Source organism: Antechinus flavipes, chromosome 2, assembly GCF_016432865.1.
Source record: "Antechinus flavipes isolate AdamAnt ecotype Samford, QLD, Australia chromosome 2, AdamAnt_v2, whole genome shotgun sequence".
NCBI classification, from domain to species: domain Eukaryota; kingdom Metazoa; phylum Chordata; class Mammalia; order Dasyuromorphia; family Dasyuridae; genus Antechinus; species Antechinus flavipes.
The window spans coordinates 562,492,174-562,507,266 of NC_067399.1; the positions used below are offsets into that span (position 1 = coordinate 562,492,174).

General features: G+C 35.5%; 1 protein-coding gene across 3 annotated transcripts in view; it reads right to left on the reverse strand.

Moving 5' to 3' along the window:
- Positions 1-15,093, reverse strand: part of SLCO3A1 (solute carrier organic anion transporter family member 3A1) — a 372,919-nt gene that overhangs the window by 103,861 nt on the left and 253,965 nt on the right. For all 3 annotated transcript variants that reach the window (XM_051981051.1, XM_051981053.1, XM_051981052.1), the window contains exon 3: positions 1,228-1,326. In XM_051981051.1, the coding sequence (XP_051837011.1) occupies positions 1,228-1,326 (99 nt within the window). The remainder of the gene's footprint in view (positions 1-1,227; positions 1,327-15,093) is intronic.

Consider the following 15,093-nt stretch of genomic DNA (forward strand, 5'->3'; position numbering starts at 1 on the left):
TATAAATTCAGATTCATATCCAAATTATCTATCACATTGTATTTGTGGCTGTAACTTCTTTGGACTTTGTTTGTAAATGGAAAATATTGGACTTTATATATGACCTATAAATTTCCTTCTAGCTGTGATTGTATGATTACTAATAAAAGTGTTCTTGTCATCCTAATTATTTTTTCTTCCTGGTTAGTTATAAATAGGGTTAAATGTATTGGGCAGATGTTAGAAAAAACCTCATTCAATTACCTGGTAACAGATATGTGAACTTTAAATAAAGAATGATGAACAAGACTTTTTTCAACTCAGAAATCTGGGACATCATTAACTCTAAGTAAATATAGCAGTGGGATTAATGGAGTGAATCAGAGAGTGACTTGATTGGATTTAAAATCACGTTTGTTTCTTTTTGGTTGAATTAGTAAATTTAGCACTGTTGAAAAGATGATGGATTGAGAACCCAGGAGGCCTCAAGTTCTGTATTGATCTTTTCTACAAAAGAGATTGACATTAGCAGATCTGCAAAAGTATCTCTTATTTTGCTTTTAGAGATTCTAATGATGAATGAAATGGAAATCACTTTAGGTTTACATTTTGGTTCCTTGCTTAAGACCACCAGGATAAAGAGCTGGGTTGGAATAATTCTGAGATATATCCATTAACTATCTAATGAAAACTGTTAGAAATACTCACGACTTACTTGGTAGCAGCAATGGAGCTAAAGCTAGAAATGGGAAAGAATTCAGCTCCTTACCTAGGGCTTTTCCTGCCCCCAAATAATTCTCCTGTGGATGTGGAAAAAAGTCAATAGTTTCAAAAAAATCTGAAATAGTGCCTTGCAAATTATCTAAAGAGCTGAAGAAGGCAATAAAAGGGTGCTGTTATAGCTCATAATGGTTAAGCCCTCAATGCTGGGTAACAAGTAAATCTACAAATATATAGTCATATCACTGAACTAGAACTGATTATTGATTTGCATCTAGCTGCTGCCTTGGTAGAGGAATGAGAAGAGACAGACATTTTGTAACAAAAGTAAAGGAAGGGAACTATGTGGCTGAATTTGTGGAATTCTCTTATTTCACAGATAGATTTAATGTTCAAAGTAAAGTATACAAAATTTGAAATACACAAATCTTCTTAATAGAGACCAAAGACTATCATTTGTAGAGAAATATCTGTAGATAGGTAGAACTGCTTTCAACTTGAAATTTAGAGAAAAGACATTTTTCTTACTTGTATCAATGAAGACAGCATCCACATAAATTTTGGTACAGAAGGAACCCAGAATGAATCCACAGGCTGGTCCAAACACCAACATTGTGAAAAGGATCCCTGAAAAATGTAAAAAAATATATAAACATTAAAGATTTTTAATTTTTTACTTACTTTATTGATTTCCATTGTTTTTATATCACCTCTACTTCTGAATTTATCCTTCCTTCTCCTCTGCCTAATAAGCTATTTTAGATTACAAAGATTAAAAAAAAAGAAAAAAGAAATACAAAGTTCAATCAGTCCATAGAATCATCTACCATGATGCAAAATAGATACACTATATCAAAACCATACTTCTCTACCTTTACAAAGAAGAGAACGTGGTACACTTTTATCAATTCTTCTCCAGGTCCATTTTTGGGCATTTTAATTATATAGTCTTCAGATTCAAATAATGATTAGATTTTAAAAAACAGGAAAATTGTTTAGTTCTAATCAGCAATGTGGTTTGGTTATACAAATATTAGAAATTGAGTTCAAGTAAAAATTTGTTGCTGAAAAAACCACATAGATTGAGATTTCAAGTTCTTTATTGATTTACAGAATAAATTACCAAAGCCTGTGAAATTCTCTGATTTTGCTTTCAGAGACTGTGCTGATAAAGACAAACAGCCTCTCAGCCTAGATTAAGAAAATTTTAGATTTGGAATTCACTTCAGAGATCAGCTTTGATAGAAGTGTGATGGTAACTGTTTCATAACATATAGAAAAAATATTCAAAACATACTTTTAAATTCAATCTGTGTTATTAAAATTTTTCCCCATCATTTTCTTAAGTCTAGACAATAAGCAAAGCAATAAGTCAAACCTTGATTAATAGCACTCGCTCATTTCCAAGTAATAATGAGCACCTAGGAGCTGGTACCAAGTGACTCCAAAGCAGTCTTGTGGCACTGGCCTTTCTGGTGAGACTTTTCAATAAAATGTTTTAAAAAAGCACTCATTCTTCTATATTAGGTTATTCCTATTACATTTGGACTAATCTGAAAGGTTGCCTTGAGAAAGGTAACTGGGGTTAAGCATAAACTGTTGCTGAATCATACAACTTTTCAACCAGAAGAGATATTAGGTAATAAATGTCCAACCTCTCATTTTGTAGATGGAGAAACTGTTGAACAGACTTGTTCAAGGTCACACAGTGGTAAAAAATTGAACTGGAACCCCAGGCTTTGGGACTCTAGTCCAGTTATATTTTCACTATGCTAAGTTGCCTCCAGTGCAGAATTCTTGACAGCATAATGATGGATAAAATAGTCTTCCCAGACTTCTCCCTAGGGCAATACAGTCCCAAATATGCTAAGAACTCTCAAATATTCTCCTTGACTTGTAGTTTGTGAAAGATTTTTTAAGGCAATGATCTCAAGTTATTTACATGTATGGTACAATGACAGATGCTGTTTCCTGATTTTGCAGATGGGAAAATGGAACCACAGATCATTTATGTAGGGCTGGGGGAAAAAAAAAACAACCCAGAGGATATCTAGTACAGGCTTCTTAAACTTTTTTCACTTGCAACCTGTTTTTTCCCAAAAAATGTTTCCTCTGTTCTAGGTATATAGGTATATAAAATAGGTATACAAACCAAACATTGACTAACAATAAATAATTTCGCAACTACCACATTGAATTACATGACTCCATATGGGGTCACAACCCATAGTTTAAGAAGAAGCTTTAATCTAGTTCAAATCTCTCATTTCACAAATGAGAAACTCATGCCCAGAGAGAGAAAACAACTTGTCCAAGGTGATATTGGCAATAAATGGCAAAGGTGAAGTGAATTTGAAGCCAATGTTGAATGGTATCAATAGGGGAGGGACTATCTTTTCTATCTCCAATGCTTAGAACAATGCATAGAATATAGTGGGTGTTTAATAAATGTTTATTAACTGATTAATAGTAAGAGTTGAACTTCCAGTTACATCAATGACTCTCTGTGGTATGATTTGTTAAAAAAGTTACTTGTTCCTCTATTTCTGAAGAGATTTTCACAAGGCTATTAGTGTGGCAGAGTAGAATCAGCATTGAGCTTAAATTAAAAATGACTGGGTCTGAATCTGGATTCCCCTTTATCATCAATAATTCAATTCAGCAAGCATTTATTTAGCACATACTATGTGTCAGAGACTCTGCTAGGTTTGGCATGTGAAGACAGTAATGAAACAGTCATGATCACTGAGGAGCTAAATTGTAGGATTCAATGCTATGTGCTAAATGCTCAGGTTATAAATACAAAAATGAGACAATTACTGCCTCCATGAAGTTTCCATTCTATAGGATAAAGCTTCTTAACCTGTGGATCTTAAATTGAATGTGTGAAAAATTTGGCAACAGTAAAAGCTATCAAATATTCTGCCAAGATTTAATTCTTTATGTAAAAATAAATACCCACATCAATCTCATTAGCATGCAAATTTGCTTTGGTCTTTAATAAATGGTAAAATTATAGATGTATCAAAGAATTGTTTTAAAATAAATTTTTTATAATTTATTATCACTTAGTGTTTGGTTTGTATACCTATTTTATATATTTCTATATCCAGAGTCATATAAAAATTTCTCAAGCAAAAAGGAATTGCAATTGGAGAATTTAAGAAGCTCTGATGTAAGGGACAATGGAAGAAAAGGATGCAATACGTTTACAGATAAGTTAGTGATTTGCAAAATTGGATCATGAAAGAAGGATTGTATATAGTAGAGCAGTTTACCTAAGACATACACTAAGTGAAGGCTGTAAACAGCCTGAAAAAGCAGGTTGGGAAGGACTTTAAAGGCCAGACACTTGAGTTTTAGCCTAAAAGTCAAGGGTCCTCAAACTATGGCCTAGGCCAGATGCAGCAGCTGAGGACGTTTATACCCTTCACCCAGGTCTATGAAGTTTCTTTATTTAAAGGCCCACAGAACAAAGGTTTTGTTTTTACTATAGTCCAGCCCTCCAACAGTCTGAGGGACAGTGAACTGGCCCCCTATTTAAAAAGTTTGAGGACCCCTGCTAAAAGTGAAAGGGAGACAGGAATGGCAGTTCTGGAGCAGGTATCAGACCTGTGCTTTAGGAATATCAAATTGGCAGCACCCTGGAAGATGGCCTGAAAAGGAGAAAGACTAGATGCTGGCAGATCAATTAGGAGATTACTGGAGGTAAAGGTGATAAGGACTTGAATAAAGGTGGCTGTGATATGAGGAGACAGAAGGAGAGAGATGTGAGAGATGAGGAGGAGGTAGCATTCACAAAACTTGACAAGTAATTGTACATATTGGTTGGGTGGGAGTGAAGAACTGAGAATGATTTAGAGATGGTAATCCTAGCTACTGTGGAATAGCAGTGCCCACAAACAAAGTAGGAAAGTTAGAATGAACAGTGGATTTAGGGAGAAGACTAATAAGTCTGAGTGTGGACATAATGAATCTGAGGCACCTAAATGAATCCTACTTACTGTGTCCTGAATGATTTTCTTAATGCACTCCTATGATTATATCACTATACTCTAAAAGCCTTAGTGACTCCCAAGTGCTTATTAAATTCAACCCAAATAACTAAATTAGATATCCAATCCCTCCCACAATCTGAAGCCACTCCAACTGACCTTCATTTCATAGCCCTCGATTTATTTTATTTCCTAGCTAAACTGAATAGTCTTTCTATTTTCTATCCCTTTCCCTAATTTAATATCTTTGCTGATACCATACTCCAACCTGGAACGACCCTCTATTTTATCCTAGTTTCCATCCGTGGTTATCCCTCCTCTTCCTTAAAGATCTACCTTTCTTGAATCCTTCAATGACCTCTACTTTATTCTCACTTTCAGTCTAATTTTCTCTCATACCCATTTTCCAGAAGAGGAAATTGAGGAGTTTGATTTGCCCAAGGTCATCCAGCTAGAAAGTATCTAAAGTAGGATTTGAGTTATTTGTCCCAATGTTCTTTCTATTCTGTCACACTGAGTGACTTGCACAGATTTGTCTCTGTCAAGTCAGAAATAGAGGAACGAGTAGCTTTTAAAACAAATCACAGATATCCATCTACTTGGCTGGTGGGTCAGCTTTTATTAAGTCTAGTTTTATATCAACTATTTTATTAAGCTTTTATTAAGTCTAGTTTTATATCAACCAAATATATTATCAACATAATTCCAGACTAGTTTTTGGAGAAATAATTGCTATGCAGGGTGTGTGTGTATGTGGGGGGGGAGGTGTGAGAGAGAGAGAAACAGAGACAGACAGAGAGAGAGAGAGAGAGAGAGAGAGAGAGAGAGAGAGAGAGAGAGAGAGAGAGAAACACTGAGAGAGAGAGAGAGAGAGAGAGAGAAAGAGAGAGAGAGAGAGACAAAGAAAGAGAGAGAGAGAGACAGAGAGAGAGACAGAGAGACAGAGAGACAGAGAGAGACAGAGAGAAAGAGAGTATGTGTGTGTTTGTGAGAAGGATGTGACTGGAAGAGTTTTGGAACTAGAGACCCTAATCTAATGAGAGCAATGGCCTATTCAGAGGAGGGGGTATCAGAGGCTTGAAGAGAGGCTAGATAATGAAGAAAAGGGAAGTAACAGCAGAAACAAATGTTTTCAAGTTTCTATTCAGGCTTGCCTGGAGGCAAAACTGTGAAGTGGGTGATGTTCTTTCACATGACCTCCTTCACAATTCTCACACTGAAGCCTTTGAATGCTGAGATTCTATAGTTCTGTGATTCTCTCTTTAGGTCTGAGATAAATTATTGGGAGATTGCAGGTATGGTCAAGAAAGTTTAGCAAGTAAACAGTTTGTATATTTTTACAAAGGAAGAATTTACAGGAGACAGGTACACCAGCTGCTTTTGAGCCTAACACCCCATCTTCATAGGAAGTAGAGCTCAAAGGAAAATTAGAGATCAACTAATTGAATCCCTTCATTTTATAGATGAGGAAACAGGTCCAGAGTAGTGATGTGACCCAATTAAGATTGCACAGGGACTAAATGGCAGAGCTGATTAGAAGCCACATCTGTCTAGGTCTCAGTTTCATCAAACATAAAATGAGGAAATTGGACTAGTTCACCTAGAACGTCCTTTTGATCTCTTGATCAACAATCCTATGATCGCCGATTCTGAATTCTTGCCACTACATTGTGTTGGTTGTAACCTTCTAGAAGACTCTGATTTCCCTTCCTAATTCCAGCTCTATCTCCATCTCTATCCCTATCTCCATCTCCATCCCTATCCCCATCCGCATCAAAGGCTTCTCAGCTTTTAGAATCAGCATTCTCTATAACTAGTATCTGGTAATCCCAGCTGCTCTAAAATTCCACTCAGGGACACCTGCTACAATAATTCACTTTTCTTCCTGAAGATTTAAGAACAGAATAAAAAGTGTGTGTGTGTGTGTGTGTGTGTGTGTGTGTGTGTGTGTGTCTGTGTGTGTAAGTCCTGAGGGAGTAGGATGATAAGCTATTCCTCAGCCAATGATGGTATTAAGAAAATGGTAATTAATAAGGAGCCAGAGGATACACAAAAATAAAGAAGCAAGTCATCTGCATCTTTTAGCTGATTTAAATATTTTATTAGGTGAACGACAGCTATTATTTGAAAAAAAAAAAAAGATTCCAGAAATAGGTTGGGAACATGAAATTGCCAGAGCCAGTACAGAAGCAGAGGATGGAATTTCCACATACTGGCTACCAAATCCTAGTTCTTTCCTGTCTGCCTTCTCTGTCAAGTCATGGGATAAAGAAAATGTGTGCGCAGGAAATAGCAAGGGTGACACTTGACTTGGTAATCATAGTAGATATCTGAATAGCTGGTTACAGGGCAGAAAAAGGCTGTAGCTTTTTTTTTTTTTTGATAAGCCATTACTTGCAATCACTTTGGCTGAGCCCAAGCTGAGACTTCTCTTATCAACACCTATGCGCTCAAATGGATAAGATTTTAAATGAGCCTATTTACATGGTCAAGAATAGTTCATTCTTTTTCAGCATGAAAGTAAACTCAGGTTTCCAAATTGTTTGGGTTCCTGCTTTTTAGTTTAAAACTTTTAAGTATTAATCCTGTAGGAAGTTAGAGACATATAAGTTCAGTTATGCCTTGAAAAAAACACCATCTGGGGAGGAAAGGTCTTTTTCTCAGTTGAAAATCTCAGGATGAAATTTCCAAAATAGCATCGTGGTCAGGTAAGCTGCTTTCCAACATTCATTGAAATCCTACTACTATAACAACAATAATAATTTTCTTTATAATACAACTATTAGGCCAATCCAAAACAGAGACATACACAGAGACACACAGAGACACACACAGACACACACACACACACACACACAAATAAAAGAACATTGAAATTTATCACTAAACTTGAATTATGGACAATGTCTGAATTCAGGCTCTATTATTTACTACCCATGTCGCCTTGGACAAGTGATGTAACTTTCTTAAGCCTGATTTTCCCCATCTATAGAACTGGGTTTGGGGCTAAATGACCTCTGTGATTGCTTCTGGCTAATTCAGAGAAGCATCTTAATTTGGCAGAAATCCATTTAAACACTTGCCACTGCTTACATAATAATGACTTTTCCTTTTAAGATAATATTCTAAAACAGACAAAGAGCTATATTATCATTTCCTGCTTTCTTGCTGCATCATTCTCTGACCTTCCAAGCTGTATTGTTGCTTCTCTGTGGGCTACAAAATAATGGGAAAAAGAAACACACTGTCCAGGAACTCCAATCAAGCAGAGGAAAACACCGGCTACCTGCCTAACACCCAGAGAGGAGAATTTTATTTCATTGTGTTCTTTGCAGTGAAAAAGACTTGTGATCTGGTGCTGCCACCTGCTGTATCTTTGAAATGTGGAGCCTTCTTTGACCCTAGGTGGTCAGGAAAATGGACCTCTGATGAAGGAACCACAGGGTGCTGGAAATGGAAGGATGTCCTAGATTAGTTATATTTTATATTTATTATAAATATTATATTTATATTATATGTAAAATTTATATCTGAGCAAGAATCATCTCTATAACCTTCCTAAAGACCTCCAGAGATCAGGTCCCAATAGAGCATGGTTTCTTCCATTTTGCCATAATTCTAATGTTAGTTTTCCTTTATATCAAGTTAAATCAGTATGTCTTAGTAATGTCCAAAACTATTGACTATCTCTATTGCTTTATGTAATCTGCAAATCTGCCAGGACTCCATTAAAACTCTATCCAAATCACTGATAAAAATGTTGATCAAAATAGGGCTCCAATATGGCATGAGAATCTATCTGATCCCCTTTTTTGGAATTCCCTCCTTTTCTCCACCTTGATATTATTCTATTAAGGAGACAACTGTGAACTTCTTCTCTGTTATCTAATCTACATATTTTCCACAGTGATGTCATGAAATAATTTATCAAATGCCTTATTGAAAGTTAAGTGTTCTAGTTCTGCAGTGTTCTCCTAATCTGATAAGTATACGTGAGCCAGGATAGTCACTATCACTAAACAACTTAACCATTATACTTTTTTAGTACATAACTCACTTTGGCTTTTTTTGGGGTGTCTTTCTTAATTAGGACCTTAATGAAAGTGTGTTGATCTACTAATTTTGTAGGTGTGGGAAACTCCTGGTGAGTAAACTTCCTTTATTAATTCATATTGACAACTATTCTATCATCCAGAGTTTTAAAGAATTACTAAGGATACTAAGAAGGTAAGCACTTTATGCAAGATCACCCAGCCAGTCTGTGCCACAGGATGCCATCCTCAAATGTCTTACAAATAGCATTTTTAAAAATCAGCACCTACTATGTTCTGGATGCTATGCTAAGTTCAAAAGGAACAAAGACACTATTATGTAGGGTGTTAATCTTTTTATCCATTGATTACTTCATATCTCCATAGCTCTGCTTTCTATTGAGTAAATATTCACTGACACTGATACTGAATTTTATTGTTCTCAGCGCCTACCACATTAACCTAATCATTCTATGTCTTACTACAATTATTCTACTCATATAAACAATGTACTAGTTGGTAAACTCCTTGAGACCAAGGACTGTTCTTAGTCATGGACAGATTTCCTAACCTCTACAAACCATCAGTAGTCTACAAAGTCATCAGTAGTCAAAAGAATATTATGGTGTGGGGACTGCTTTATCCACATAGACCTTGATAAATTTTAAGAGAGTTATTTGAGGTTCAGAGAAGCTAAGTGGGCAGATCCTGGAAAACAAACTACAGCAAAAAAGACAAGCAACTTTAAAAGATTTAGGAACTCTGATCAACAGCCTGATCAATTACAATTCCAGAGGACTCAAGTGTGTGAAACATGTCATCAGAGATGACACATATATGTCATCCACATATAGCGATATATACACATATAGATCCACATATATGTGTATACATAAACATGTAAACACATACATAGCAGACATGGTCAAAGTGGGAATTTATTTTGCTTGACTACATGTTTCTAAAAGGAGTCTTGTTTTTCTTGCTTGGGATGGATGGGTGGAGTGGGAAGGAAGGAATATAGATAGGAGACATGTTAATTTGTGCACATAAGCTACCACTTTTCTTTGCTGAAGTATGATATAAACACTTTTGGTATTACATGAATGAGTAGTTGCCAGAGGTGAGGCAGAATTGGATAAACTAGGAGTATTGACAATGGGAGGCTAGTCTTCCTTAGCAATGTCAAATGCAATTTTGCATTAAGTCAGAGTTAGGTAATCAGTAAAACTTGGAACTAATATTTGTATTACTACCTATTTTATGATCCTAATAGAATTATTTAACTTCTGCTGCTTCACATGTAAAATAAATATGTTGATACATGCCCCTTCCCTAATTGAGATATTGTCAGGATCAACATAGTAAGAAACATGTTATGTAACAGAAAAACAGAGATTTTAATTTTTAGTAATACTAATAATAGTGATTTTTAAAACCTACTAATCTCCAATGATGCCAGAAAAATTGCAAATACATTTTAATACTGGATGAACACAACTATTTTCAATGGGCTATCACAAATACTGCTCTATCCTTGAGTGTACAATTAATGATTACTCTCAAGCTTTAACTCAGGGGTTCATTTTAGTTTTAACCATTGACAAAGTTCTTTATGTTTTATAAAGTGTTTTAAATACATGGTCTTATCTGATCCCTACAATGATCCTGTGAGGTACTGCCCACACTATGGCTAAATAGGTGCTTTTTAATTTTATATTCAGCAATGAGCTCTAGCTCATTATGACACTCCAAACTTCAACAAAGCTTAACAATATTAGAAGAAATATGCATTCCCAGAGGAAAAAAAAACAACAACACAGAAACAAAACTTGTTCTTAACACCAGCATTTGATTGTCTTCTGGATGTTAACTTGCTTCCCTAGAAACTTCAGAGAATTTCTGCTTGGGTGCAATTGGGACTTTTGTTAATTGAACAAGATCTCACTGCATCCCATCTAATGAGATCATTCACTACAGTATTTCTTGATATATACTAATTTGTAGAACTTTTCTGATAAATGAATGAAGCATTTGTTTAAAGCTTACTATGTATAAAATACTGTGCTAAGCACTTCACAAATATTTGATCTTTACAGTAAGCACGTGAAAGTTAAGTGTTATTATTATTCACATTTTAAAGTTGAAGAAACTAAGGTAAATAAAAGTTAAATGACTTATCCAGGATCAAATATTTGGGGCACTGTTTGAACTCAAGTTTTCCTGATTAGAAGTCCAGTGATCTGACTCTTGAAATGACAGAAGCTCTGAGCCCCGGCTGTAAGAAACCATGCATGCATTCTCTTTAATACTCTCTTCAACTTCCCAGGCCTTCAAGTAGCTTTCTTGGATGTAAGGGTGAGATACTTGGTGCAGTTGGAATTTAATCAGGGTGCCAGGAGGAGTTATTTACAACTCATAGGAGACTGGAAATTCTTTATTACAAGTATCCCTAAGCAATCAGTAGGAAAGTCATATGAGGTCATTTCCTTTCCAGGAAACCTAGGGAAATTCAGGTATTCTAGATTTAAATTTCAAGCACTCAGCCCTTATAAGTCCTCAGAAGAAGAATAAGGAATTTAAGGAAGAATAGGAGAGTGGCCCAAAATGTACCTCCCTCCACCCATATTCTCTTTGTCTCTCCCTTCGCCTCTCTCTCTCAGCTTCTCAGGAAATTAAGCAAGGCTATTATTCTCATGCAAAGCTTCCAGCCTTTGTTTATTGACAGAAAAATTCAATTCAATTCAATAAGACCTATTGAGCTCTAAAGTTACAAATGCTAGAAATGAAATAATCTCGGCCCTCAAAGAATTTACATTCTATTGTGTGAGGCAAGAATCAACAGCCAAGTACCAACACAATTTGTACAGAGCAGAATAAGCAGAAGGAAATTTCAAGGTAAGGACTAACTGGTAATGGGACTTAAAAAAGGTCTACTGTAGGAAGTGTCATTGAACATATGCTATTATACGTTATTCATCTACAGATATAGAATAACTGAGGCTGCCTAGTAGTTAAATGGCTATCCATTTCTATATTTTGTCCTTCAGACTATACTACATTTCCTAATAAGGATGTTTGTAATAAGCATTTCCTAATATGAGTACCTTTGTATTAATCGAAGTCTGCCATCTAGCAAAAATTCCTCCAGTATATAATTCAAGTCACTGAAGTTTTTGTCAAAAGCCATGTGTTGGGACTTGGGATAGAAATCAAGAAGCTCTCTTTTTGCCCAAGCTCTCCTAGGGGGGGGTATAGACACATCCCTAGATCCAAGCTGTTACTTCCATCCCCTACTAGATCACTCACAGCCAGAGTATCTCTTTCATCAGTAAGTCATCCAAACCAAGGTCCTTGAGGGCTCATTAGGAAGGACTTAGTGAAAATAACATTAAAAATGGCTCAAGTACTCTGCACTGATACTTGGCTCCTATCTACAAGCCTAGTGCTTGAGTCACAGCTTCCTTCAGAGCCTGAGGCTGGACATTCCAGAAGGCAGGGCTTTATCACGGCAGGGTTCTTAGAGAAAGAACACTGGGGCTTCATTTTGATTCCTTGGCTAATGAATTGCCTGAATCAGTTTGGAAAGACAAGAGTTTGCTACCTCCTGGGTTGGCTCTAGCTCTTTTAATGACTTTGGGTAGCAGGAGATGCTCATTATCTGACTGTATCCACTTCAAATGAATTTTGAGGTGAACTCAGGAGAACCTCCCATGAATGAACTGACTGACTCCTGTAACTTTAGGCTTCCTTCAGGCCATTTCTTATGAAACAATATAGTTTAGTATAGATTGTACTCCACTACCTGAAGTAGGGGGTGGGGTTTTTTAGTTGATATTTAATATCTATTATCTGACAAACACTTATTACCTTCCATGTATGAGGTACTGTGCAAGGGCTAGGACTACAAAGACAAAGAATGAAATGAAATGAAAAGAAAGAAATGAAAGCTTTGTTAAGCTCTATCAAAGCACATAAACCATAACATAATTATAGGAATTTACTCAAAAAAAAAAAAAAAGAATCAATAAATCCTGCTTGATTATAAGACACTAGAAAAGTCACTAGGCTGAAGTCAGAGAAGACAGATTTTGAGTGTCACCAATTTTGTGGAATTGTGTCAATTATTTAATAAAAAAAATTGCCATTTATATTTCAGAGCTTTGATATATGATCTTGTTGTTTTCTCAAAACAATTACGTGAGGTAGATGATGCAGGGGTTATTATCTCCATTTTATACACATACTGGTTAAATGATAAATAATATAGGTAGTGTTTGAACCAAACACTGGTTGTTGTTTGTCCTTCATTCTCAAACAGAACCATAAGATCAGGAAAAAACAGATGTCATGACTTGCAAATGAATTGGATTTAAGTGAGGGAACGATGGCAAAGTCACTAAGAAGTAACTAACTGGGGAAGTCACTCTTATAATACTAGAAGGAATTTTAGAGAGCACCTCTTCTAATCTGTCATTTATAAAAGATGAAGTGAAAATCAAGAGGTGAACTATGCAAGTAAGTGTCTAGCAGAAATTTCATTGGCTGATAAAAATTCCAGTAGGACAAGAAATATTGTTGTTGTTGAATTGTTTAACACCTTTCTGGAGTATCTGAAAGGTCAATCTAGTGTTATTCATAGTGATGTGCTGTGGACTTATAAATAAGGAATCACTTATTAACCCATCAGTAGGGCACAGGTTGAGTTATTTGGTCAGTAATCATGGGTTTTGTAGCTCTTCTTCAGGATTTCTTTGTAACCAAGGATTCACTTTTGTAACCTACCCAACAAAGGGGCCAGAGTCAGGATCCATTACTCTTTCTGCAAGGGTTTTGTGACAAGGGAAGTTGGGAAGCTCTCTGAACATACTGTTTGAGACACAACATCTTTCACCGATTAACTGCAGCTTATAGCCACAGTATAACTCATCCTCAAGGAATATGCATGCAACACAAGACAATGTTAACTCAGGATAAACTGTTCATCTAACTGTGCTTTCAGATTTTTACTGTTCCGTCCACAATTGTCTCACCAACTTTCTCAGTGACAGTCATCCCTGCATTGGGACTTTGATTTTAAAGTCATTGGTCAAGAAACCTAGACTATCACAAGTTTTATAGGCAGTTTCAGAGAGAAAAGAAAAGTGAATGCATTCACCAGGTAAATTGGTGACAGCTGCTGCCTTCTTGCTCTACAATTCAATGAACCTGTTTTCCTCACTGTGGTGTAACACATGGGAAAGGGTGAAGATAATTAGCCTATAAAAGGATCTTACCTCCTGATCTTGTGCCCTAAATCAGTTAACATATCTACCCTATGACTTGGCTGTATAATTAGATGCTGTACATTTTTTCAGTTTTTAAAATTTTCATCCAGTTTGTTTTCATTTATTTTGAAACATTTATCGACACATTTTTTCAACTTTAGTTATTTTTGGATATACAGTCCTAACACATCCAGTGAAACTTCTCTTATTAAAAAACAAACAACAACAACAACAAAAAACCAAAATTAAGCATGATCAATTATTATACCTGAAGCTTGTGAATAAGTGAATAGGGAAAAATTAAGCATTTACTTTATGCCAAGCATTAAAGCTAAACATTAGGGATACACATAGAAAAGCAAGACATTAACTCATTTACTCAGAAAATATTTACCAAGTGTCTATTATATGCAAGCTTTTAGCTATGAGAGGACCTGAAGATGAATAAGGCAAGGTCTTGTCCATATTTCCAAGCTCTCAAAGAACTTATGCTTTAGTACATGAGATAACAATATAATAAAGCACATTTTTTCAACTTTAGTTATTTTTGGATATACATTCCTAACACATCCAGTGAAACTTCTCTTATTAAAAAACAAACAAACAAAAACAAAATTAAGCATGATCAATTATTATACCTGAAGCTTGTGAATAAGTGAATAGGGAAAATATATATAGTAGAAGATAGTGTAGAAGATATAGTAGAAGAATTGCAAGATTTCAGGTCAGGAGAACTAGAGTTAACTGCTGGCTTAAATATTTCCTGTTTAACTATGGTGGAGTTAACGATTTATTGGACTCTCAGGTTCTTCATCTGTAAAATGGGGATAATAATATTAACACTACTTTATAAGGTCTTTCTGAAGAAAGTGCTTTGAAAACTTTAAAGCATTACTGAAAATTTGAGTTTTTGGATAAAGTTGGATATTAAACTTTTATAAGAGGCACAAAGAAAGTGCTATGGGAGCTCAAAGGAAATTAATTGACTTTAATCAGAGAAGGGTTCATAGCAAAGTTAGTGCTTGAGCTAGTCCTTGAAGATTAATTTTTTTTAAAATAGTGGATGAGCAAATATGAAATAGTAAATGTAATCATCAAACA